The 25,803-nt window shown below is 35.7% G+C and overlaps 1 protein-coding gene across 4 annotated transcripts; it reads left to right on the forward strand.

The window, feature by feature from the left end:
* The first annotated feature begins 1,239 nt into the window (after window positions 1-1,239).
* Window positions 1,240-25,491, forward strand: LOC139147317 (steroid 17-alpha-hydroxylase/17,20 lyase-like). 4 transcript variants are annotated; one of them, XM_070718371.1, is made up of 11 exons: window positions 1,240-2,707; window positions 3,284-6,357; window positions 6,742-6,928; window positions 11,700-11,873; window positions 12,829-12,922; window positions 13,530-13,691; window positions 17,278-17,486; window positions 18,396-18,521; window positions 19,241-19,480; window positions 22,489-22,587; window positions 22,956-25,491. In XM_070718371.1, exons 2-11 carry the CDS (start codon window positions 6,250-6,252, stop codon window positions 23,222-23,224), a joined length of 1,668 nt encoding a protein of 555 aa, XP_070574472.1. In that variant the 5' UTR covers window positions 1,240-2,707; window positions 3,284-6,249; the 3' UTR covers window positions 23,225-25,491. The 4 variants fall into 4 exon arrangements, with proteins under 4 accessions (XP_070574472.1, XP_070574473.1, XP_070574471.1 ...); XM_070718372.1 differs by having other exon boundaries at window positions 6,221-6,357; XM_070718370.1 differs by having other exon boundaries at window positions 1,240-6,357.
* Window positions 25,492-25,803: the final 312 nt, after the last annotated feature.

The raw sequence follows: 25,803 nt of genomic DNA on the forward strand, positions 1-25,803 counted from the left end.
GACCCCAGGTTACGATGGCTTACCCTCTGAATTCTTCAAGGAATTTTGGGATGTTAATGGTGAAACAGTTTACGGTTCAATCCAGGAAGGACTGAATCAGGGAATGTTAACTTATTCACAATCCTTTGCTATCTTGAGACTTTTGTACAAGAAAGGTGATCATAGCGACTTAAGTAATTGGAGACCGATTAGTTTACTGAGCACGGATTATAAGATACTTGCGTGTATACTTACGCGACGGCTTCAACCAATGCTTAATGAGATAATTCACAGGGACCAAACTGCTTATATCAAGCTGGCAATATGTTGGCTGGTACTACTTTCAGATAAACTGCCCATCAACATAAGTCTTTTCGTGTGTGAAACTATAGAGCTGAATTTAAGAATGTTTACTGGTAGCTTTCTGGTAGAGTTTTTACACAAGCTTCGTTGCCAATTTCTATTTTGTCACATTAACGTACCAGTATGCCTTGATGTTATTGTAGAGTAACAGTGACATATACGATTGATATGGCAGCTAATTGGAAGTTAAACTTATTCATAATATTGTCAAAATCTCGTGGTAAACCGTCGCTGGGTGTGCTTTATTGCTTAAATAACCTCTAAATATTACTAATTTCAATGTTCATTAAATTTACAACTGAACCCTTAATTAACTTGATACTGCTAAGTGCTTAACGTGACAATTAGATATTTATCAGATTAATATCTGTAGCAGGTTTCATCAAATTTGGTGCCATAATTTCAGAATTATGTAACTAATTACAAAGTTCATTAAGTATGCAAATGAACCAGTAATTAACTTCACGCTACCTAATGCTTTACAACACAGTCAGATATCTGTCGGATCAGAGTCTGCAGCAGATTTCATAAAACTTGGTCCAGTCATTTCGGAGTTATATGACTATTTACAAAACTTCATAAAGTATGCAAATGAGCTATTTATTAACTTGATACTGCCCAATGCTTCTCAGTACAATGATATATCTATCTGATCAATCTTTGGATCATCAAATTTGGTGTAGATATTCCGGAGTTATATCACTAATTACAAAAGTTCAATTAATCTGCAAATCAGCAAATAATAGATATGACACTCATACGATCATGATAATGTAATGAAATCGTCATCTGTGAAAAGTTTCGTGAAATTTTATGCAGTATTTCTTGGTATATAGCGACACTGTCATTACTGTCTTCATAAGAAACCATTATATGTAAAAATGTTATTTCATAACTTTATTAATTTGCAAGCAACAATGACCAAAATCTAATCAGTTCTTGCCATTAGAATATGCTACCTGTCTACTAAATCTGACTTTAATCCATTTAGGTGTTTTGAGTTAGCGTCTAAACAGACAGACAGACTGACAGAAACACACAACACACACACACACTCACACACACATACACACACACACACGGACAGTCAAACAGAAAGACATCGCTATGACATTAGCTCACGTGTGTGAACACATTAGCTAAAAATGATGGCAACTCGGTTCTAACATAAAGCGAGATTTTTGCCTGTGTACCATTGACAGTTCTTCGCCAAGGGCTATAAACAAAATAAGTCTGCCAAAGTGCAACATTCAATAATGTTAACCACGTGCAACTGTTATTGCCATACAAAATTATAACTGAGCCGTCGCGACATCCAGACAATGAGAAACAAATTAGGACAGGACGACATGTTTTTTTAGGGTTTTTCGGACAATTTACCCACAGGAAACTAATTTCAAACCTGATCCCTTCCCGAGCAGATGAGTTGTAAATTCCCGGGTTATAAATGCACATGGCTAACTGTCCCGATAACATACCTCTGTTTTCAGAGATCAAATGTCAAATTTGTGTAGCCCCCGCATTAGAAGAGTATGAACTGTATGTCACTCACCCCATGTACTGAGGTTTTGCGGTCTTGTTCTAAATTGTACAGTATAAAATACGAGTTGGACTGGTAGGTTACGAATACAGCACATGACTTGGGCAGCAAACAAACCAGTCCGCGTATTAAGGTGTTCGCAAGTTGACGTTTTGTTGGACGATGTTTATAGCAATCGGGAAAAAACTGTTGGCATTTTTTCCATTATTGGACAATTATCCCTGTACATGTACCACTTGGCATAGCTGAAAATGTATTCTGGAGATAGAGTTAGGTTACATGTTCAGTGGATAAACTTGGGGAAACTATCCTCAGTACACTTCTTCGATGACGGTGCATTTTTTAATTGATATACTACTAAGTTTTATAACCACTAAGTTTTCACATTGTACTGGAAATTCACCAAAATTACGAGGATAAAAATCAGTTAGGATCACACTGTATGTTGCACATTATTTTATTTTACGTATTTCTACACTATACAATAACTTGTTGAAGAAATCTCTATTCAAATGAAGGAACGAATCATTATTGTGCCTTAGCCTTACAACTACGCGAAAAAGACAATTTTCCGCTACAAAGAGCATTCGTAAACAATGGCTACCACTTCATGACCTGTACTGCTACGTATTTACGTATTTATGAAGCAAGCAAGTACATATACACGTTGCTGTTTTCATTCACGTGATCAGCAGTACCAGCCTTCAGAACAACAGCCAAACAAACAACCATCGACCTACGTGCCAAAGGTCTGTCTGGTCAGGTTTACTTCGACATCCTACAAAGTTGAAATCCCTTCAAGTTCAGAAATTGTCGAGTAAGCAGGTAAGTGTGCGCATTTGCTTGTTGGAATCGTTCACTACATTGTGATATTTGAGTATGTTTACGGCTGATGACGGGCAATTCTGAAATGACAAATGTGAGAGATTGAATGGTTTTGTGGTGAATCGCTTCCTTCGTAAATGTTGTGAATAATCCACTAGCATTATACAAACTCTGTAGGATGATACGCGCATTTAACCTAAACAGGGTCGTTGGCTGTTCTTAATAGTGCAATACAGCCACCACTCTCAAATGAGCCAAGTGCTTAAATCTTTACAGATCATGATCTGACCGATGACGCTTCCTTGTATGTTGTTGGAGGCCTTGCGTAGTAGTAATGTCCTCTTACGGGCATGGTAGCTGAAGACGTACATTTCTCTACTCTCACAGCCTTGCGTGCCCCTAGCATTACATAAAGTAATTGCGGATGGTGAACTACTTATTGTACACGTTTTACGTCACTATGTAGGTTATTGCAATCTAAAGCTGTGTCTGGCGTGTCCTTCACGCAGACGTGAGGTGGAGGGCGAGTAGAAAACCAGACGCTGATGGCTACTTTAAATGTTTGTGTACTTTTAGCCTTTTAGGCACCTACCGTAACGGTGAAAACACTGATGCTGGATCTCAGCCGACGAAAAAATAATACTGTTGCGGCCGCCCAGGTTCACCTACAGTCGGCTTCTAATGAAAACACAGTGAGGTCTCGCTGCTGCTACGAGATCATCTTTTTTACATCCATACTGAGGTCATCTACCATCAGCACAGCGGTAAATCATCTTCCGCTCAAATGTCTGTGCGTCTGATGGGTAAAGCTATGACCGGTGTAAGTTCCTTGTCTCTAAGGAGCGTTGGACATGATACAAAACAGGGGACTAAGCGAAGTCTCAAGAAATCAAATCATTATGCTTTATATTCCACAACATTCACATCGGTGCGTTCATGATGCATATGTCGTAACAGAAAGGGAAAGAAGCTGGATCTGACGACGAGTGCTGATGTATAACTGAAACTTATTTATTGAATACGGAACCATAACTGGGCCTACAGGCCCCCAGCCGCTGATACATGAGTCTTAGTTGGTCCTAGTTCCTGGTTTCGGTCACTCCACTAGAGAGAGTGATCGTGGTCCAAAGTTCTAGTTTCGGTCAAAGTTCTAGTTTCTGAGTGAATGTCCTGTCTCGGTCACTCCACAAGAGAGTGACCGTGGTTATCAGTCCTCCAGTTCTCCTCTTTCCTCTGAGTTAGTGTGTCTATTTTAAATATACAGTATCTTGGCTATGTCGGATGCCGACGCCATAAAGAATATAATAAGACAATACTTTGATTTACTGACACTAGAAAAGATTACAAAAGTAGAAATTATCACATGCCCGTGCGTGGCTTGCTACAATTCTTTTGTTTCAAACCCACGCTATGAATAAATTAAAATGATAACAACGGCTCAATATTACGATTGCTTGAGACACAATAGAACACGGGGTTAGTACGCAGAATACCTCCATGAGAAAATAAGTTACTGGGTAATTCTTGTAAATGTGTAAATGAGTGAGATCATGTCGTCGATACTGTGCTGGTATTTCTTGGCGCCAGCATTGCTAGAGTCCAAACAAAGAAACGTCAGCTTGATCACTCGCGTCCAAGAACGCTAATATATTTTGAGCGTGAAATATTACTATTCTGTGCGCCGATTTGGAAGATTATGACACATAAATCATTAACCATTCATCGTTTTGTCACGTTTATCGTCATGAAGATTAATCGCACTTAAAATATTTATATTGCCGTTGGCAAAGCATTTAGAAAAACGAGGGTAAATTTTTGGAAGAGACAAATAACCGCTCTACGCAAAAATTATTGGTTATTTTCCTGTATATCAGAGACATTATTAGACTGACATTCTCGTTTGCACAGTGCAGGGCGGCTGAGGGAACCAGCCGCTACAGACATGTATACCACGTACTATACGTCGGTTGTGTGTATTGATCCCTGTTCGCAAAATACCAGCCGGACCGTTAATGGCTTATTCTGTAACTGTCTCGAATACTAAGCACTACGCAAAGTTTTTTGCAGTTAGTGGCGACTTAATATGTAAGTTTATGCGTGACAGTTTGTAAAATTAAAGATAATACACGTGCTTAATTGTTTCCTTCGGTTTTTCTCTCTCCATTTAAGATTTATCCTAGTTAGTTTGGGCAAAATATATTTTCATTTTTTTCAGCGCTGCTTTATGATTGTTCCTCAGGAAAGATACTTGTTAATTTTGATACGTTCAGAGTAAAGACTTTAATACGCCGGAAAAAACACACCATGAGATGCTTTGTTTCAAAACATCTCAATAAGAGGGCTCTTTGAATTTCATACCTAAGAGTTTACTAAATAGTATAGCTACCATCGTGACTGTTACTAAAGGTTAATGATGAACCGTAAAATATGTGACGACTAGTTTCGAACAGTCGTCAGAAGCTGGTACATTACGCACAACTCGGTAAGCGACACCTTGAAAAGATAGGCTGACTTTTAAAAAACTGCATATTTTGTAACAAAGATCGGTAAAAGTCGAGACTTGTGGACATCAGATAAAATTGCAAAGTTTGAGTTTGGTGGCTTGTCGAATGTTTTTGATTCAGCAGAAAAGAAAAGGGATGAAAAGCTTAACACTCGAAAAAGGGGTCTGATTTGTTTGTAAATGGTACTTGATCACATACTCATACAAACTGAATATGTGTATACCCAATATCTGCCATCGCAAGACGAATGTAATGATATTTACTTCAATGATTTACTGTAAGGTTGATGAAACTATTGTCTATCGTGAGTGAAGAATTTGTTGATGACTCTGATAATGATTAAAATATTATCAATATAACTTCTAAGCATGAAAAGCTCCCTGTTTTAAAAACATCCACAGAGAATTTTTATCGAGTTATATTCCTGTTGATTGTATCCGGACTTCTAAACCACCATTTCTTCAGATTACAGGTCAGTATATGAAAGTAGTTGACCGTTGAAAAAACCTTCAAACTTCTAACCGTGTCATAAGCAGTTTTTTAGCTAGTAGGAAATCTGAAAGTTCAAGATAATCTATGTGACTTCTTAACTTGACCGAACTTGACGAAAACTTGCACAATGACCTTCAATTGATCTTTGTGGAATAGTAACAAGTTTCAATGTTAATGATTGAAATAAAAGATCTATGTTACAATGATATTTCCAATGGTGACATTGTTGCAGATTAGATTTTCGCCATTTTATAGAAATAACCATCAAATGACCTTCAGAACAGCTAGACTTGATACTGCTTTGCAAAAGAGAATGTTTTTATATCCAAGCCATCAGACCAGAGATTTCACTTTTTCCACCAAATGCTTAATAAATATTCAAAATATCAAAGAATTGCGTAATTACACAGAAAACATTTCTTGTTGCTTTTGGAATTGATAAGATGACTGCCCCAGTTTGTTGGGACCCCTTTGTTTGTGGCTACATGAATGTTATCACTTTTACTCACGTGACTAGTACCAGCATGTGACTCAAACACAGCGACAATGTTTGCACTGACCCATGCACCCCAGGGTTCACTACTCCAGACATTCAGTCTGAAACATCAGCCGTTACAGCACGGAAAGAAGGTGCCCAGAGTCTCCTTCGAGAATGTAAGTATGCATGTCTGCGCGTAGGAAGCGGTTTTTTTACATCGTGATATTATTTTTCTTGTGTCGTTTTTTGCCTAAGTTATCGGACACTTGTAAAAAATAAGTATCGGTTACACGCAACTTGTGAAAGACTGAGTCCGTCTTTTGTGATTGTATTTGGGTCAACGCGAACTCCTTAGAGGACAACACAGAGGGAAATTGACTATCCACGATCATTTTCCCATGGTCAATGGTGATTTCAAAATCGAGTATAACTTAACTACAATCAAATCATATGAACAAAACTAATACACTGACACACTTTCCAACGCATAAATTGAGATAAATGACTGACCTCTTGCAAGGGTTAACCCATATGACACATTTTTTCTCTACATTTTACAGTTTAGCAAGTCTTCTTTCGGAATGGTTTCTTTAACAGTGGGATCGATTCAGAGCTTTTCCAGCAGTACAACATATGTTTTGCTGGTACTAGTGGTGTTATTCGTGATAGCTGCGATATGGAGCATGCGTATACCTACTGGTCTTCCTCCAGGACCAAGGGGATTGCCGTTCATTGGAAGCCTAGGCGGTAAGTTTCTCCTTACCCTATAAGTAAATACTCCTACGTCGGAATGGTGTTCTTGTAATTTAGTCAAACGACAGGGGTCAAGCTAAATCACCTACATCATCCACCTTCATGACACCCCTAACTCACATTCTTTCATGGGTTAAGTTGTAAAGATACTTTAAATATAAACGCCAACAATCCCGTGAAAAAAGAGGCCATTCTAACATTTGGAATTCTCATTTTAGCTCACGTGTTCACACACGAGCTAATGTCGTAGCGATGTCTGTCTGTCTTTGTCAGTATGTGTGTGTCTGTCTGTCTCTTTAAGCGATAACGCAAGAACGTCTGAAGGGATTCAGAGTTGATAGACAAGTACCACATGTTAATGCTGATTAGATTTTGATTAATGTGGATTTCATATTAACAACGATATGAAACATTATTTTTTTCCATTTAATGGTTTCCTATAGAGATAGTAGTGACAGTGTTGACACATATCAAGAAATACTGAACAAACTTTCATGAAACTTTTCAGTGGTCATAATCTCAGAACATTATGATTACACTATGAGTGTCAATAATCTGTTTATTTGTATATTTAATGAACAATTTAATGAAATTTTTATATTTAATGAACTTACGTAATTAGTGATATAACTCAAAAACTCCTGCATCGAATTTGATAATAGCTTCTACAAATATAGATCTGATAGATTGATAGATATCTTATTGTACTAAGAAGCATTGAGCTGTGTCAGGTCAATAGCTAGCTCGTCTGCATATTTAATGAAGTTTTGTAATTAGTCATATAACTCTGACATAACTGCATCAAATTTGATGAAATCTGCTGCAGATACTGATCCGATAGATATCTGACTGTGTTGTGAAGCATTTAGATATGTGAAGTTATTTAAGGATTTATTTGCGTATTTAATGAAATTTGTAATTAGTGATATAACTGAAATTATGGAACAAATTTGGTGAAACCTACTATAGATATTGATCTGATAAATATCTAATTGGCGCATGAAAAACTTAGCAGTGTCAAGTTAATTATGGGTTCATTTGCATATTCAATGAACTTTGTAATTAGTGATATAACTCCGAAATTACAGAATTAAATTTGATAAAATGTGCTACAGATAGATATCTAAGCATTGAGCAGTATCGAGTTATCGAAAGACTCATGTGCATGTTACATGAAGTTTGGTAATTAGTGATTTAACTCCGAGAGTACTGCGCGAAAGTTGATGAAACCTGCTACATACTAGTATAATTATCCAATAGAGATCTTGTTGTTCTTTGAAGCGTACTACAATGTAATGGGCCTGTTTTGACCACATGAACACATTCAGTTCACATCTTATTAGCTCATGTGTTCACTCACATAAGCTCATGTCACTGTTTGTCTGTCAATCAGTCAGTCAGTCAGTCAGTCAGTCTGTCCGTCTGTCTGACAATGGCAAGAACTGTGGCTTGTATATTTCATGCTTATTTTAATAATTAATAATTTTAGAAGAGACAGACATACATTGAGAACGGCTGCCCATAATTAAATGAGATTTGCAACAATGTTAATCACACAAGGATTTATCCGCCGAGGAAAACATAAAGGGATGACATGAAAGATTATTTCTAATATGCATATTTGATTTGATTTATCCTAATTAGGAGTATATCTTAATTGAATTGAAAAACGTTTGTGAATCTTGATATGAACACTAAATATACTGTGATATAGCATTATTTAACATTAATCATTTTTTACTTTAACCAATGCATAATTTGCATATTTAATGATCTCTCCTAAGATATGAACTGAAAATGCTCACGTGTCTAGTATATATTGCGGTTGTCTGAACATATAATCTTTAGCGACATGTTTGCAACTTCATTAAAAGTGTTTCGACCAACATCATGAACAATATTCATCATAGACTAAGTCCAAAGGTAATTAAGTATAGAAATATGTGATGAGCTGAAATAAAATACTAAATTTCTTTGACAGCTGTCATTATATCAACATCTTATATAGCAAATTTAATTGCTTTTGGTCAGTCCTTCAAGGCGTATATACCAACATTTGAAAGCTTATTAGATGTGAAAATTATGAATTAGCTGACCTGAAAATGCAAAATACCTTTTACTAAACCAACACAATTTTCTCATCAATTTACATTGTAGGTTTCATAAACGCTTGTAGAGTCCTTTCGGTCATATCCCTATTTGGGAAAGTTAGTTAAATATGCACATTTAGTTACTTCCTGATGTAAAAATGCTAAACAACTTTCAATAATGCTTTATGATACTTTCTTCAATGCAAGTTTCATCGACTTTGGTCAACTTAGTCAAGATATATCCCTAATTAGAAAAGTTCGCTAAATATGCAAATTATTGATTAGATGTTATAAAAAATCAAAACCGACCTTTGTTAATATTATACCATAGTATGTACAATGCAAACAGACGTTTCGTCAACTTTGGTCAAGCAAAATATACATCATTAATTAGGAGGTTCGTTACATATGCAAATTAGTAATTAGCTGAAGTTAAAATGCTAAATGACTCCAAGAATGTTATATCGTAGTACCTTCGATGTACATAGCATTTTTTCTCGACTTTGATCATGTCAATCCACATACTTATGCCCAATGAGGAAAGTGCGTTAAATATGCAAATTAGTAATTATCTCAAGTAAAAACGCAAAATGACTTTCAATGTTTTAAATATTTTCAATGTCCATCACAAGTATCACAAGTATTGGTCAAGTCAATTCAGATACATATCCCTATTTAGGAAAATTACTTAAATATGCAATTTAGTAATAAGTTTATCTAAAACTGCTTAAACAACTTCCATGATTGTTACATCACTGTATCTCAAATACACATATCAAGTTTCGTTAACTTTAATCGTGCCAAAATGTCCGTAATTGGGAAAGATCGTTCAATAGGAAAATTAGTGATTACCCGAAGTGAAAATGCTAAATACCTTTCAATATTGTTTTAACCTAGTAGAGTAAATGTGAATAGCATGTTTCGCCAAATTTGATCAAGTTAATCCATCTATATATCCCTAATAAGGAAAGTTTGCGAAATATTATATAAAAATAGTTAATGACTTTCAATAATGCTATACCATATTATCAACCATGTACAAGTAAGTTTCGTTCAATTTGATCAAGTCAATCAAGATATATATCCTTTTCATAAACCTTAAAAGCGTACCATACCGAACAATTTTAAACTTAGCCCCTGGCAAACTAGTCAGTGCCTTAAAGGCAGAGGATCAGCCGGCGAGGAACATACAGGTAACTGTTAAGCGTAGCTATGCATATTTATTTTTATGGGAAATCATGGTGCTCGGTCAAATCGCTATTCACACGCGTAGGACATCCTTTGTCTTTTTATGTGTTTTTGATTATGTTCAAGTAATACTCTGCGACTGCATCGACACTGCTGCAATAACTCACAAATTTAGAAGCCACACACAAATTTGAGCTCTTCAACATAGAACAAACAAATTTGAAAGACGAGATAGCATAAATTAGGGAAAACAATCCACTATTAAAACTAACAACAATGTACGTTCACCTGAAATGCTAAGCCATCACGCCAAATCGCTGTGCAATGATTGTCTTCTTGGCAAATCGACAGTCTTTACTGGTGTTTTTCTCCAAGTGCTTCGCATTGAGATGTAATGCTAAAAAAATCAACGTTTGAGCAAGGTAACATATTTCACGTTGCGGGTCTTAATTACTGCTTGGCGAAGTGATTATTGTAATTAGGGTAAAAGGTATACAGTCACCTGTAACCTAAATATGCCCATATATGGTCAAAGGGGCGTTCCTTGGTCTTCTATATGCTTATGTGAGGGCGCTGTTTTTCAAAATCGGCCACCGGCTTAAAATCTGTGATTGGTTAGATTTTCTCTTTCCATGGTAAAACTGTGGCAAAATTGGAACAGGTGACAGTATACCTTTAAGTACGACAAATTTGGACGCGCACGCTTTTTAGAACGATTCTGCGCTGGTGTAACTCCGGCTTGCCGTAAACGGGCCATGCTGTAGCGCAAATATTTTACATCACCTGTCATTGTTGAAATTGCAATTTTACCGAATTTTCTGACCTAATCTCTTAGAAATAAATGTGACCTACGACCTTGTAATATTTTGATCCCTAGGAAGCTGATTTTTATTAAATATGAGAAAAAAGTAATATTCCTCATCCTTTTACGTGGCACAGGTTACACATTCACCTCGAGATATTTCAAAAAGTAGAGTGGTGACACTCTTATTAATAGGGCAAGCTGATCAGTATGATGTCAAGATTTGATAGGCCAAGTTTGGTCAAAATGACATCATTCTAAGCGACAGGTAGAAAGTTCGAAAATTGTGTAGTGATAAAATTTTGTTATCATCATTTTGTAGTCGATACTAATGTTAAAATTTCTTCGCAAAATTCATTAAAACTATACTTTCGAGAGGTATGCATCGCAAGTATTGGTATTTATTAAAATCATCTAATTTACTCGTTTTATAATTTATTTCATTAGTTAAAGTGAATTATCTCATTTTTATTTATCACTAAGGACGCCACTTTAATGTCCGTTTCCATTGAAACGGGCGTGGTGACCCCATTTTTTATTTCGTTTTTGCACTCGCACAAATTTTGGCGTAATTCGTCGTCCGTAACGTTAAGAACAACACAACCTACAACACATGCATCTTTCTTAATAACTGTTACTAAAGAGAAATTGTTGATGAAAGGTTTAATAATCCATTCCCATCAAGATCTCGCCAAGGATCCGGTTTCGGCCATCACAGACCTCGCCAAGAAATATGGTGATATCTATTCCCTGAAAGTCGGAAGGCAGCAAATCGTTGTACTCAATAACATCGAGCTTGTCCGGGAAGCATTGGTAAGGAAACAAAACGCATTCGCTGGAAGACCCGGGATATATAGCTGTAAGTTTGTAAATATTAAACGCGGTCTTAGGCAAGACAAACATATATTAACCAATCGTGTACTTCAATTTCACATATAACTCAATCAACTTCAAGAAGAGTACAAAGTTTAAGTAATAAATCCCCCTGGCGTGGTATCATCATTATTAATACTTAAATTATTCCTTTTACATAACGGCAGACAACAATCACTTAAAAAACTTATCTATAAATACCTTTATCGGAGGAGCATTTACTAGATATAGTATATTTTATAACGAGACTAATTATCGGCCTATGTTGAGTGACTACATTTGTTAAAGATACTAAACATGCAGCCATAAGACACCATTTCAATAAAGTTCAGAGCACAAATGATCCGAACTTTAGGTATGAAAACTGTTAAATTTGCGCTATATTTATTACAGAAATGAAATGACATGAAAATCAGACGTAGTGATGTTGCTGTTTTACTCTGGCCTCCATGCTGGTTAGCGATAATCGCTTAGCAACAGCCTAGGTCGAGGTCATATCAAATTCTGAGGCTATGGCCTCGTTTTGATGACAAATTGAATTTACTTTATAAAAAAAGAGTGTATATAAGAAATGCTGGTTCAACAGTTTTTCTCAGTGAATATTTTATGACACTATACTATTGTGTTAAATTTATTTGTGTAGCAACGTTTTAGAAATCTTCACTGAAAAAATTGACATGATTGCTATAGTCTTGAGCAGTTCCTTAAATCCTTTAAGGCAGAAATATGTCATCATGCATTATGAGATTCATAAAATCAAGCGGAAACGTGTATACTCTGCGATATTTGTCAAAATATAGAAACACTACTTATATTCACCGCATTCTTGTGTATTCACTTGTAACATTTCCTACAAATGTGAAGGAAATTACCATATATTGTTTAAGTGTGCTTAATCGTCACCGAATTTAGTTGAAGTCTTTACGATCTCATTTCATCAGTCGACTTGTTCAGTGAGGGAAGAGAAGATATCGTGTTTGGAAAATTCACTCCAAAGTGGAAGAGTTTGCGTAAAATTGCCCATCAAGCAATCAGGTAATGCAGACTTATTTACTCGTGCGATTTCCTTTTAAAAATGATAAATACTATCGCTGCATGTAAAAATATTTTACTTTAAGTAACTTAAGTACTTTAAGCATTGTACTATCTCGATTGTTCGCCACTGAATCAGTCGTTTTGAGGCATTCGATTCAATGGGGACCAGTTTTAGGCCAGGATATCAAAAATGGCTATGTAGGCAGTTTCATCTTCATCTTTGTTTTTCTCGAGGGTCTATGGTTTAAGTTACACTTACAAATTTTTGTATTGTTTTCCTTTGTATTTTTACCGAATCTTAACGACAAACTCCGTTTTCCCCGTACTTAATGGTTTTGAATGAAGCACTAAATCACTTCTGTCCAGGTAAAGGTTAGGAAAAAAATGAATTGCAACTTCTAGACAGTGATGGAGAAATATTCGGCTGTCGTTGTTAGTTTTTTCCCTAACTCCCATGCTGAGAAACCATTTAGTAGTGCACAGTTTTAAGTGGGGAATAACTAAGGTCACTCTTTCCTCGTTCAGCGGGGAAAAGCTTTCAAGTGGATCGAGTTTTGCAGTATTAACGTTTTTTTAATTAATACTGTGTTTTGCGTCTTTATAATAGGAATTACGCCAGTGGGCACAAATTGGAAAATCTCGTGACAAAAGAAGCGTTTCCACGTCTAAAGAAAGCCATCACTGATAAGAATGGAACACCATTTAATCCGCAGCCTTTACTGTTGTTGCTAGTCAGCAATGTCATGGCGACTATGTGCTTTGGTCACAAGTAAGTTCGTTTGACTAGCTAAATTTCAATATTCAGCCGGAACAATGGAATGGAACTATGATGATGACGTAAATCTAGATTGGGTAAAATGGGTTGGTTTAGAGTGTCGGGGTGAAGTGGTCCTGGTCAACTTCATAGCCTTCGCTAGTAATGAGTTTGGCAAAGAAATATACACCATAATCGTGTCTACATAAGGTGCAATCGAAACGCCCGTCAGGCGTGACGCCTTAAAAAGACAATAAACGACATGTTGACAACCTAACACAAACAAATATTTGATATGCACCGTGGAAAGAAAAGAAGTAACCGCACATAATAAGACTTATTCCCTGATATCACCACACATCTGACCATTTTCGCAGCAATATCAGAAATGTAATACGCTGTCGTCGATAAACAACATTTCGGTATCGTATTTGAGAATTGTATGCTAAAAACTTGCCTCAAGGCAAGATGATCGGACAGTATTTTCCCGCCTGCTCGTGAATATATCACATAAACACTCAATCGTAGGCTGCGTTTACAAATAACGGTTGGGGGGGGGGGGCTGATGGAATCGCTATTGAAATCTTATTTTTTCAGATCCCTTTCAGTACCTTCAAAAATTTTCAAGTCCCCCGCGTCTATATGATCAAAATTTTTCAACTCACCTCAATTATTATATGGCCGCATATTTATTAGGAATGCATGAAAAGAAATATTAAACATGTATAGGGCAGTTTTACTCGCAGATGTTCGACACAACCTGTTATTAGTAGCTTAAGAGCACACATATTGACGATCATCAGATAGTATGCAACTTTTGAATTCCTGGCTACATTTTGCCAAATTGTGAAAAAAATAGTGTAAAAACTGAGCACAGTGAGTCAATGAAAGTACGATACATATGTGACTTAGATGCTGCTTAAAATTAACAAAACTGGTGTATAATATTCCACAAAATTAACGATTTAATCTCTGACGTTTTTTGGTAATAATGGCAAATTTCGTAGAAAATAAATAATTCCATTCGGTCACACACTTTTCGTTGATAGTCCTAAAAGTTTTACTTCTGTGTCATTTACGATGAGAATGTGAACATTTGGAAAATGAGGCATAGTGACCCCATCTTTTTTCTTTAATATTTGATTATTCTCATATGCCAAAATCATGTGAAGCTCTCTGGTCTGATCTTATATACAAGTATATTTAACTGTCATGAGCGTTATTTGACCAAAACTCTGCTTCAACTACATAAGGGTCAGAGCTATCTCTGTAACTGCCGATATGCAGCGAGAGTGACACTGCAGCAGCAAGGCAGAAGCTGTATTAACTTTGATTATTTTGACAATATTTTTTGATTATACGACTGTGTTCTTGTTCTACTCCTACAGCATATTGAACTCTCTGGTATACAGCTTGCAAACAAAGCCTATGTATGTGTACTGTGCATTGTATCATTGAAATGACTTTCAGTCTGGAGTCGAAAATCCGTTTTGTCGATAAACTGAATATTGTGTGTTTCAGCATACTATAGGGAGACTGTCAGAAGCTGTATTGATATATTGCATAGGAATATTGGAAAAAAATTCAACAGTTGCAGCTTCTGCCCTGTTACTGGGCCCACTTGTTTGTTCTTTTTACGAAAAATCATACATGTTTAGATTTTTTCGAGATAAAATTCTCGAAATGTGACAATAGGCAGGGCAAGGCTTTCAAGTCTCCCCTCCACTACCTAAAAATTTTGAATCCCCCTGAATTCTTCCAGCCCCCTCCCCCCTTCACCGGAATTTTTTGGTGAACTTGCTACGTCATCATAGCTACAAACAATAGAACGCGCACTCTACGGCACGCGCGTCCATTGTAAGGGACCGTGCTCGCTTAAAATTACACCGTGGTTTTGATGGGAACATATCTTCATACAACTTATTGTCAGAGCTTTTAGCATGAAAGCGGACGTTGTTAGTGATGATTGAATGATCATTATATTATCTTCGAGGTTTAAGTTTGAATGTTGATTCATTTACAAAGTATTTAAAAATCACAACAAAATAATTTGAAAAGGACATGTTTCTCATCAAATTGTGATTTTTCCCATTTCACATATGGGGGGTGATGCTCAGAGATGTAGCACTGTGAATAGGGCTGGTGACCCCATATTTTTATTTGATACATATAATGTGCAATATCTGAACAATGATTTATGTGAAAATAAACGAAATTGTTGGATTGGAAATCTAATAATTCTACAAAGTATGGATAAGGCATGGTCATTACTTTTGAAGTTGCATCAGCTTTCACTGTTGTTTTAGAAGGTCTAAGAAGTGATAGTTTAAATTCTTATGCACATTTTCAGCGGAAAAATAGCTAAAACTTTAATTTATTATTCAATGTGGTTCACATGTCAATAAAAAAGTGCAGCATTTCAAGAAAGGAACAGAAAGTAAATATATTGGGTTGGGCAACGCTTACGGGAGATTCATAATTACTGTCATTCGAATGGGATAAAGTGGGTGTATTTCAAATCCTTCTAGCTACTAAATTAATCTGGTGTCATATTGATTATTTTGTCGTAATCTCATCCTCACATATCAGGCTTACTGTTAGAGAAAAATAACGAAAATTTTTGGTAAAAAATTCAGTGGCTCAATCACCCTTAATATAATAATAATAATGGTTCTTTATTTCAGACTGAAATGTCCATATAAGGAAAATACAAAAGGAATCACCTGAAAAATTCTCTCAGTCCCTGGGATATATGCTTTTGCTCAAAAGTTTACAATTTGAAAAAAAATACACACCAGAGCAAAAAAAAATTACAAAAGTTACAATTGCTTTCTCCAATGCTTAAAGAATATACTATTTGATACTCTATCTGATGAACAGGTCGCAGCAAGTAACACATTTGATGACTTTTCAAGCCTACACTTAAAACTGTACATATTACGCCTAATAAGTTCACCTAGAGACATGAAATGGTTTGTTGCAAACTGCTGATGCACTACAAAATGGAGGAAGACCGAGAAGTCTTCTCCAGACGTTGTTATACATAGTTTTAAAGCTGTTCATCATTTTAACTTTGAAGTTCACCCAAAGATTACAACAGTAAATATTGGTACAATATGCCATAAATAATGCTTTCTTTACATTCGGACTACATACTTTAAACTGTATGAGTAACATGTTTGCTCTTACACAAAAAGCACGTCTCTGTCTTGCGATATCCTCGTTGTCACACCCATCACAACATATTACATGTCCCAGATAGGTGTGCACAGAAACAAAGTTCAATTTGTAACCATTAAGTTTTATTGAGGGAATTTGTGGAATCTTCGTTCTCCTCCCATTGAAAAGCATGCACACAGTCTTATTAGCATTATAAATTATATCATATTCCTTGCCATACACTTCACATATCCTGAGAAGATGGCGTAAGCCCTTCACACTTGGACTGAGTAAAGTCATATCATCAGCGTAAACTAAAGTGTTAATACAACTAGTTTTGATGTTGTCAAAACCCTATTCGCAGGAACAGTGACATGCATTGTACCGTGGAACAGCGTTTCAAATAGTTCATCTCGAGAAAATATATTGCCTCTGCTTTCAGGTATGAAGTTGATGACCCCGAATTCAAGGAAATTCTAAACTTCGTCAAAGGGCTAGACGAAAGCTTTGGACAAGGTTTGGTTGCTGACTTTATCTCAATATTCCGGTACATACCAACTAGAGCTCTCCGTATGTTCAAGCAAAACATTAATTATTGGTTAATGATGATCCAGTCCAAAGTTGATGACCACAAAATGAAAATGCGAGAAGGTATGGTAAAAGTCTTATGTAATCAGACGAACACTTTAAAGATATAGTCAAAGAGAAAGAAGTTATTAAATAGTATGGATCGGATATGGTGTTGTAATCAGTATATGATACTTTTCGTACTAGCCCATAAAGGGGCTTTCTTGTACACCCTTAGATTACAAGACTTAGTTATACACTGTAAACTGGTACACGTTCATTGGCTTTTGAACTTGGAGCTCTACTGGCTGTATCTTTTGATGCATTTTCGAGTATTCCCGTAATTTATATGAAATACACTCTTTTGCCTTTCTACCTAGTGTTCAACGTATCAATATAGACTATATGTGTGTATTGTTGTTGCGAACCTTATTGCAGAGAAGAATTAATTTTTCTATAAAAATTACAAGGTGTATACACAATTCGTTGTATTTCCGAGGCTCATGGTTTGCATTTGTACATGCTTGTTGGAATACAGTAAGAAAATTTACTTGTTTTGTGAAACAAAAGCTGTTAAAATATTATCTAAGGTTCCAGGTGATTAGTAGTGATTATGACGATCGTTATCATCGTCAACAACATCATCGTCCTTTTCCGTTTTGCCTCATCACCATTAATGTAATAATAATCATCAACATCAAACCATCGTGATAATATACATCATAATCACTACCACCATCTAATCGTAATAGTCGCCATTAATATCGTTCTTCATCGTCCTTCTCGTCTTCCTCTTTGCCTCTTTATCATTATGTAGTCATCATAATCATCATCCTGATCATCATCGCCAACAAAGTTACAGTTGTCACCATCACCATCATCATCATCATCATCATCACTACTCAGACCTATATATTTTTCCATTAACTGGCAAAACTCATTAACAAAAATCTTTGTTTCCGAGGATAATGAGCACTTCCTCTTTTCTCCCAGGAAACGTCTCTGATCTCATCGATGACATTCTTACGATCCAAGCAGAAGCTCAGGCTGCAGGGGAAGATCAAGCTGATTTGTTGACGGACGTTAACGTACGGCAAGCTGTTTCTGATGTATTCGGAGGTAATTTTCATACACATGTTTATTCTTTGATGATCAAATAAAATATTGCAAAGTAACTTCAAAAGAAATACTGGCTCGTCTTCAAAACTTTTTAAAATGAGAAAGAACTAACGGGAACTTTTACTTGCTTACAAAGACTTGCGTGTTGCATGTTTCGGCAATTTTACCGCTGGTCGATATTCAAGCTTATGTGGTAGTAGCTGTGAATCCGTTGTTGGCTTTTCCATTTTAAGTTACTTCTTATTTTGTACAAAAAACCATAGTACTGCATAAAATGTATTTAAAACTATCGCGGTCTTTTAGTACAAGATTGGAGGAAACTAAAAACATAATAAAATCAAAGAGGATCAAGTGTGCTTGGCCAGACTTCCAGGTCTTTAAGAAAACTGTCTTTATTTTATTTAATTACAATCCATGTGTGTGGGGGGCTGTGAATTATCCAACTGTTTTAGCGTTATGTGAAGACAGTCTTCTGCAGGGTTACGCTTATGGACAAAACAAAGGAATTATGGTTCGAAAAACGGTATAACACATAAAAATGGATACCGGTTAAATTTGAATGGAGTTCATAGAACTACCGTTCACCCTCGGTAAGATGGCAAAATGAGGAAAGTAGCACATGTATAAATACAGTGAATAGATTGATATCTTTCAATTGGCCAGTTCGTTACAGAAAACTTGTTTACATGTTTGTAATTGTGTTAACTCTGTTCGCACAGCCGGGATCGGTACAACCATTAACACGTTGAATTGGAGTGTGGCTTACTTAGTAAACTACCCGGATGTGCAGTTGAAAGTTCAGAAGGAAATAGATGACGTCATCGGACAAGGCAGATTGCCGATGTTGTCTGACAAGGGTAAATTACCGTACTGCGAAGCTGTTATCCACGAAGTCATGAGAATTAGAACCGTTGTACCAGTCGGTGTTCCTCGAGAAACTGTAGAGAATACTTCCGTTGGTATGTGATACTTTCGAATTATTTTCGGAGCAAATTGAATTGGAATTTGTTTCACACACAGATACATGTACACTGACAATCCCATATGTATGTGTGTGTGTATATATATATATATATATATATATATATATATATATATATATATATATATATATATATATATATATATATATATATATATATATATATATATATATATATATATATATATATATATATATATATATATAAATTACACCCGTGGCCACTTTAGTGTTGATCAAGCCTGTCTGGTGCAAGCAGAAATTCTGTCTGCAGAAGGGTGATAAAACGGTTACTTTACCCTGTATCAGTGGTGATATGATCCTACTATCGGTACCCCATGGACACGCCGATTAGCCTGAAATTACCGAGTGATTATAAAATACACTGTATACACATGATGTTGACCACAGCATTTACCCGATCAGTATTTAGTTTCTGCTAAAACTCATGTCTTTCAAATGCAGACAGTGTTACAGAACATCACATATTTTGTGCCGATTTCAATATTGCAGTGAATGAATACCAACGATACTATAGCGTGTATCGTAAGTGTCGTGTTCAGACTTTGTTCAGACGCGGGAATTGAGAAAATGCCACTTTGAAAATGTTAGCTATTAAATTACAGACATCGCCCGTCTTGACTGCAAAATTTCGAAATGAACATTCACTTGCACTAAGCCATGTTTCTTTCATACAAACCGTGAATAAACTTACTCCAATTTCACTTGGTACGGAAAGGTACGAGAGAAGTACAGTCGCGGTAGCGTTTTGCATGTACATGTATTCACATGTGTGTAGCCATGAACGACACTTTTCTCATCCCGGTTGAAGGGAACCTGTCCTGATACATGTATCTCTTCCAAACTTTTCTGGCTCCCTGCACGCTTATCTTAAAACGGTCGCTTGCTTGTTTTTTGTAGCTCCTCGTGGTACCTCGCGAGATGCCAAATTACCACCACAATGTCTTATATTTTGAACAATCAAGCTGCCCACGTCCTTACTGAAGGATTTTCCCGTATGATATTCGCGACCGTTGTTATTGATGTTCATTGTCGGAGTGCAGACTTACAGCGTGTCTGCAGTGCAGTGTTGTGATCGATTTGAATTGGGCAGGCGAGACATTTTAGTAGAACGTTATCTCAATCCTAACAGTGGGGTGCCGATAGTGAACCTTACATTTATTACACCGATCACCACTTTGTTTCGTTTATACAAACAGAATTTCTGCTTGCACCAGACAGGCTTAATCAACACTAAAGTGGCCACGGGTGTAATGTTTGTTTGGTGGCGACGTTTTGAAACCAACTCAGAGCGTTTGTTTATCAGTGTAGATTTGTTAGCATTGATAATATGCTCCTTTTCTGATATACAAAGATTACACCGTTTGCATATGTTAGAGTGGCTCGATGCTTTGTCAATGATTCAATGATCGATCACGAAATGTCAAAGACTTTGTCCTTACTTTTTAAGCTTCATACAAACTTTGACAACTCTGTATTGTTCTTGTATTTCTCATGGTGTATATATATATATATATATATATATATATATATATATATATATATATATATAATATATATATATATATATATATGTATATATATATATTATATATATATATATATATATATATATATATATATATATATATATATATATATATATATATATATATATATATATATATATATATATATATACATTTTATCGACACGAGAGCAAACTTCAAACTTTAACTATCAAATTTCGACTTATCTACTTCCAAAAATGGTTTCACTGTACATAGGGACGACATAAGACAAGTTTTGCATATAATTTCTATCCATGAACACTGCCCCTTGAACTTTATTTTACTGACTTACGAGACTGTCGAGAGATGGATTGAAGGTATGACCGCGACCGCTAAAATTTTTTTAAATACTATAGCAATAACGGGCAAGGCGCTGACCATAAACGTTTATTTATGGACAAGGGTGAGGGGAAAGCCAAAATTTAACGGGCAAGCCTGTTAATTTAGACGGGTGTCATTGTTATGACACCCGTCAAAAAGTAGGGATGAGTTTAACACTCAAGAAAATGTGCACATGTAAAGGTCAATCGGCAATTTCGTACACGGGTGCTCAATCGTGGAACTCGTTGCCTATTGTAATTAAAGCTCATACTTCCAGGTAAAGCTTTACAAAAGCACTGAGAGAGTATTTGTTACAGGAATACCTACAGTGAACTAGTTAAAAAATCAATAGTCGTCACATCATTGTGTAAGAATTTTCAGGAATACCTCGCTCTGATATCGAACTTGCATCATATAAATATAAAATAATGCTTGTAGAACTCTTAGTATAACAGCGTACGTGTTAACCTAACTAATATAAATTTTGTAAATGGGCCAGGCTCGACTGAACAGCTATATTTTCTGGCTCCACATTACCACTAAAATGTAAATTTTGTATTTGCCTGTTATGACTTGTGAAGTGTACTACTACTTTCATGGTAATAAACTAAACCAAACCAATTTTGGCTTTCCTCGAGCCCACGCCCATAAATAAACATTAATGGTCAGCGCGGAGTCTGTTATTTCCATTACATTATCAACGAACTCCAAAAGCTGTCAAAATTTACGAAAGTTTCCCACGCGAATGACAACGGGTCCCAGAACTTGTCAATGAGTAGTGCGCGCTGTAAAAATTTTGCAAATCCGGAGATTTAAAACAAAATTGTCTAAACTTGGCCTACAAGTGTTCCATTTTATTTTGTGATTGATTATGATCTTTGTACAAATCACAATTTACGTTTTAGCTGAAAAGTTACGATGTTTGCGATATTATTCATATTCAAGGAACATAAACAAACCATTATTGCGTATTTGTGGTCGGTCACATGATTCAGCTCGACCAATTAAAATGCGACGGAGAGGGCATGGTAATATAATTGACGTTATCATACCAAAGCGTTCAAGATTTCGCTTGTTCATAATTCTTTATTAGGTGGCTATAATATTCCCAAAGGAACCCAAATATGGATAAATCTCTGGAAGCTGCACATGGATGAGAATTTTTGGAAGGCGCCTGAAACATTCCGACCAGGTAATTTTACTTCAAAATTGTAGTGGCGCCTGGAACCGGATCACTGTTTAGAATATGAAGATAAAACCGCTAATGTTGCACTAACGTCAGTACGAGCACATATACTTTAGTTTGGTATATAAATAACTAAAATTGTTGGTATCTGTACAAAATCAAATAGTTTTCTAAAGCTTGATATAAACGTCGAACAGCAGCCTTGTTGACCTTTATTGTTACGTGCTTCAGGAACACGCCATAAACTATTCCATCTACTCGACTTCATGTGCACGTTCTGAGTTGTGTTTGCGCAAAGTGATGTATGCATACATATTGAGCAGAATTGAACTATCGATTTGTAAACAACCGGTTTTTTTATGTTTCGTTTGCAGAACGATTTTTGGATGACGATGGCAAGGCTTTGCCAAAACAAGACAGTTTTCTTCCATTCTCTGCTGGACGTCGTGTATGCGTTGGAGAAGTTTTGGCAAAGAATGAAATGCTACTGATATTCGTCTGCCTATTTCAACAGTTTACTTTCTTACCGGCACCAGGCAAAGAGAAACCAAGCCTGGAACCTACCTTCCAAATTCTTACAACGAAATGTACTCCTTACGATGTCATTGCAAGGGAACGCATTTCTTTGGAATTACATGTTTAAATTCGCATAGCAAATACCATTTGTTTCAACGTTTTAGAACACAGAACTATGAAATCACCCAATGGAATCAGTAAAAGTTTGGATATACGTGACAAGAATCAGAAGACATCGCACACAGTAAAAGTCACTATAGAACTATTACATTTTGCAAATAAGTATAAACTATGTAAAGCTTTATAAAGCAATGTCGCTGCGATGTCTGTTTGTCTGTTCGTCTCTGTGTCTGTTTAGTTTTTCTGTCTGTCTGTTGGTGCGATATCTCAAGAACAGCTTATTGGATCAGAATCAAATTTTGACAGTGGCAAGAACTGATCAGTTCTTGGTGGGTTTCTCTTCCATTTTTCATGCCTAATTGCAGAATTAATGTCTTTGGAAAAAAAAACCAGACATACAATGAAAACGGCTGCACAGAATTGGATGAGATTTGCTAAAATGTTGATCACACAAGGATTTATCCGCCATGAAAGACATAAAGGTGTTTTATGAATTTCAAAGTTAAATGTACTTTCCAAATTAGGGATATATATCTGAATTAACACATCAAAATTGATGAAACTTGGTATGTATATTAAAGATAATATGATACAACATTGTTGAAAGTCATTAAGTATTTTACTTCAGGCAATTCCTCATTTGCTTATTTAATGAACTTTCCTAATTTGGGTGATATATCTTGATGAAGTAGACCAACGATTACTAAACTTGATATGTGCATAGAAGATACTATGATACAACATTATCGATAGTCATAAAGCATTTTTTTTCTAAGACGATACGCATATTTCATGAACTTCCCTAATTAGGGATATATCATCTTGATTGACTTGACCAAAGTTGACCAAACTTGCTATATACATGGGAGATACTATGATACAACATTATTGAAAGTCATTTAGCATTTTTACCCAAGCAAATTTTTAATTTCCATATTTAATGAACTTTCGAAATTGGGATATTTACCTGGATAAACTTGATCAAAGTTGGTGAACATGTTTGATATACATTGATGATGCTAGGTTAAAATAACATTGAAAGTTACTCAGCATATTCACTTCAGGTAATCGCTCATTTGCATATTGAACGAACTTTCCAAATTAGGGATATATATCTGGATTGGCACAATCAAAGTTGACGAAACTTGCTATATTTATTTGACATACACTGATATAACAATCATGAAAATTTTTTTAGCAGTTTTCGATAAACGTATTACTAATTTGCATATTTAAGTAACTTTCCTTATTAGGGATATATATCTGGATTAACAAGACAAAAGTTGACAAAACTTACAATGACCATTAAAGATACTAAGTTAAAACATTATTGAAAGTCATTTAGCATTTTTACTGCAGTTAATTACTAATTTGCTAATTAGGGATATATATCTGGATTGATTGGATCAAATGATGAAACTTGCTCTGTACGTGAGAGAAACTATAATGACCAAACGTCGGTTTAGATGTTTTAGAACTTTAAATCACTAATTTGCATATTCAATGAACATTCCTAATTAGGGATAATATCTGGATTGGATAATCAAAGTTGATAAAACTTGCTATGTACATTGAAGATACTACGATATGACATTATTGCAGTCATTTAGCATTCTTATTTTAGCGTACTTTAACGAACTTTCCTAATTAGGGATGTATATCTGGATTGACTTGACAAAAGTTGACGAAATTTGCTATATATATTGAAGACACTATGACATAACATTTTCAAAAGTCAGTTTTGATTTTGTAAACAACTTATTGCTAATTTTCAATATTTAATAAACTTTTCTCATTAGGGATACATCTTGATTGACTTCATCAAAGTCGATGAAACCTGCTATGTACATTGACAAAATGAAAAAATACAATCTGATTAAAATCCGATGTAGTGATGGGTTGGTCTTTTATGATATAATATTACAGTCTTTTTTTTCTGTGGTCGACCGCAGTAAAAACCGTAATACGATAGCGTAAAAGTCCGACCCATCATTACATCCGATTAATCAGATTGGATAAAATATTTAGGAAAGTTGTTTAGCATTTTTACATTAGCAAGATACTAATTTACATACTTAACTAACTTCCCCAATAGGGATATGTAAGACTGGAAGGACTCTAAAGAGTTTATGAAACTTGCTATCTATATTGATGAGACAATTATGTTGTATAACATGCATGATGTCTGTTAAAAGTTTAAACTGTATATATTTCATTAGGGTTTACAATTACGGTTTGCAATTTATGCTAGAAGTAAAGTTTAGATTAAACTACTTTTTCAGGTGTCGTTATTTAATTAATTACCCCTCCTATGAACGAGAGTATCGCATACAATGCAAGTCCAGTGCCGTTTGCATTGTCGATGAGTTTGCTTCGCCGGCATATTTCTCTCATTCAAGTAAAGTTCGAAATTTACCAACGACCTACAGCAATACTTTTGATCCTGAGGGCAGTGAGATGGCAAGGGGGAGGAATGCACAGTTGTGGGGCGATGCCTACAATATTAATTCACTATCAATTGGTGGTAGAACCGTTTTCGTTCTCTGCAGGGGGTGTTTGTATACACAGAGATGACCAAAACGACCT

Source organism: Ptychodera flava, chromosome 13, assembly GCF_041260155.1.
Source record: "Ptychodera flava strain L36383 chromosome 13, AS_Pfla_20210202, whole genome shotgun sequence".
Taxonomy (NCBI): Eukaryota; Metazoa; Hemichordata; class Enteropneusta; family Ptychoderidae; genus Ptychodera; species Ptychodera flava.

Bases quoted from the DNA above. Each gene is read 5' to 3' on its own strand.
- LOC139147317 (XM_070718370.1), top strand. From the start codon at position 6,250: ATGTTTGCACTGACCCATGCACCCCAGGGTTCACTACTCCAGACATTC. The intron at 13,692-17,277 runs GTAAGTTCGTTT...CTCTGCTTTCAG, and splicing joins ACTATGTGCTTTGGTCACAA to GTATGAAGTTGATGACCCCG. The intron at 18,522-19,240 runs GTAATTTTCATA...CTGTTCGCACAG, and splicing joins TGTTTCTGATGTATTCGGAG to CCGGGATCGGTACAACCATT.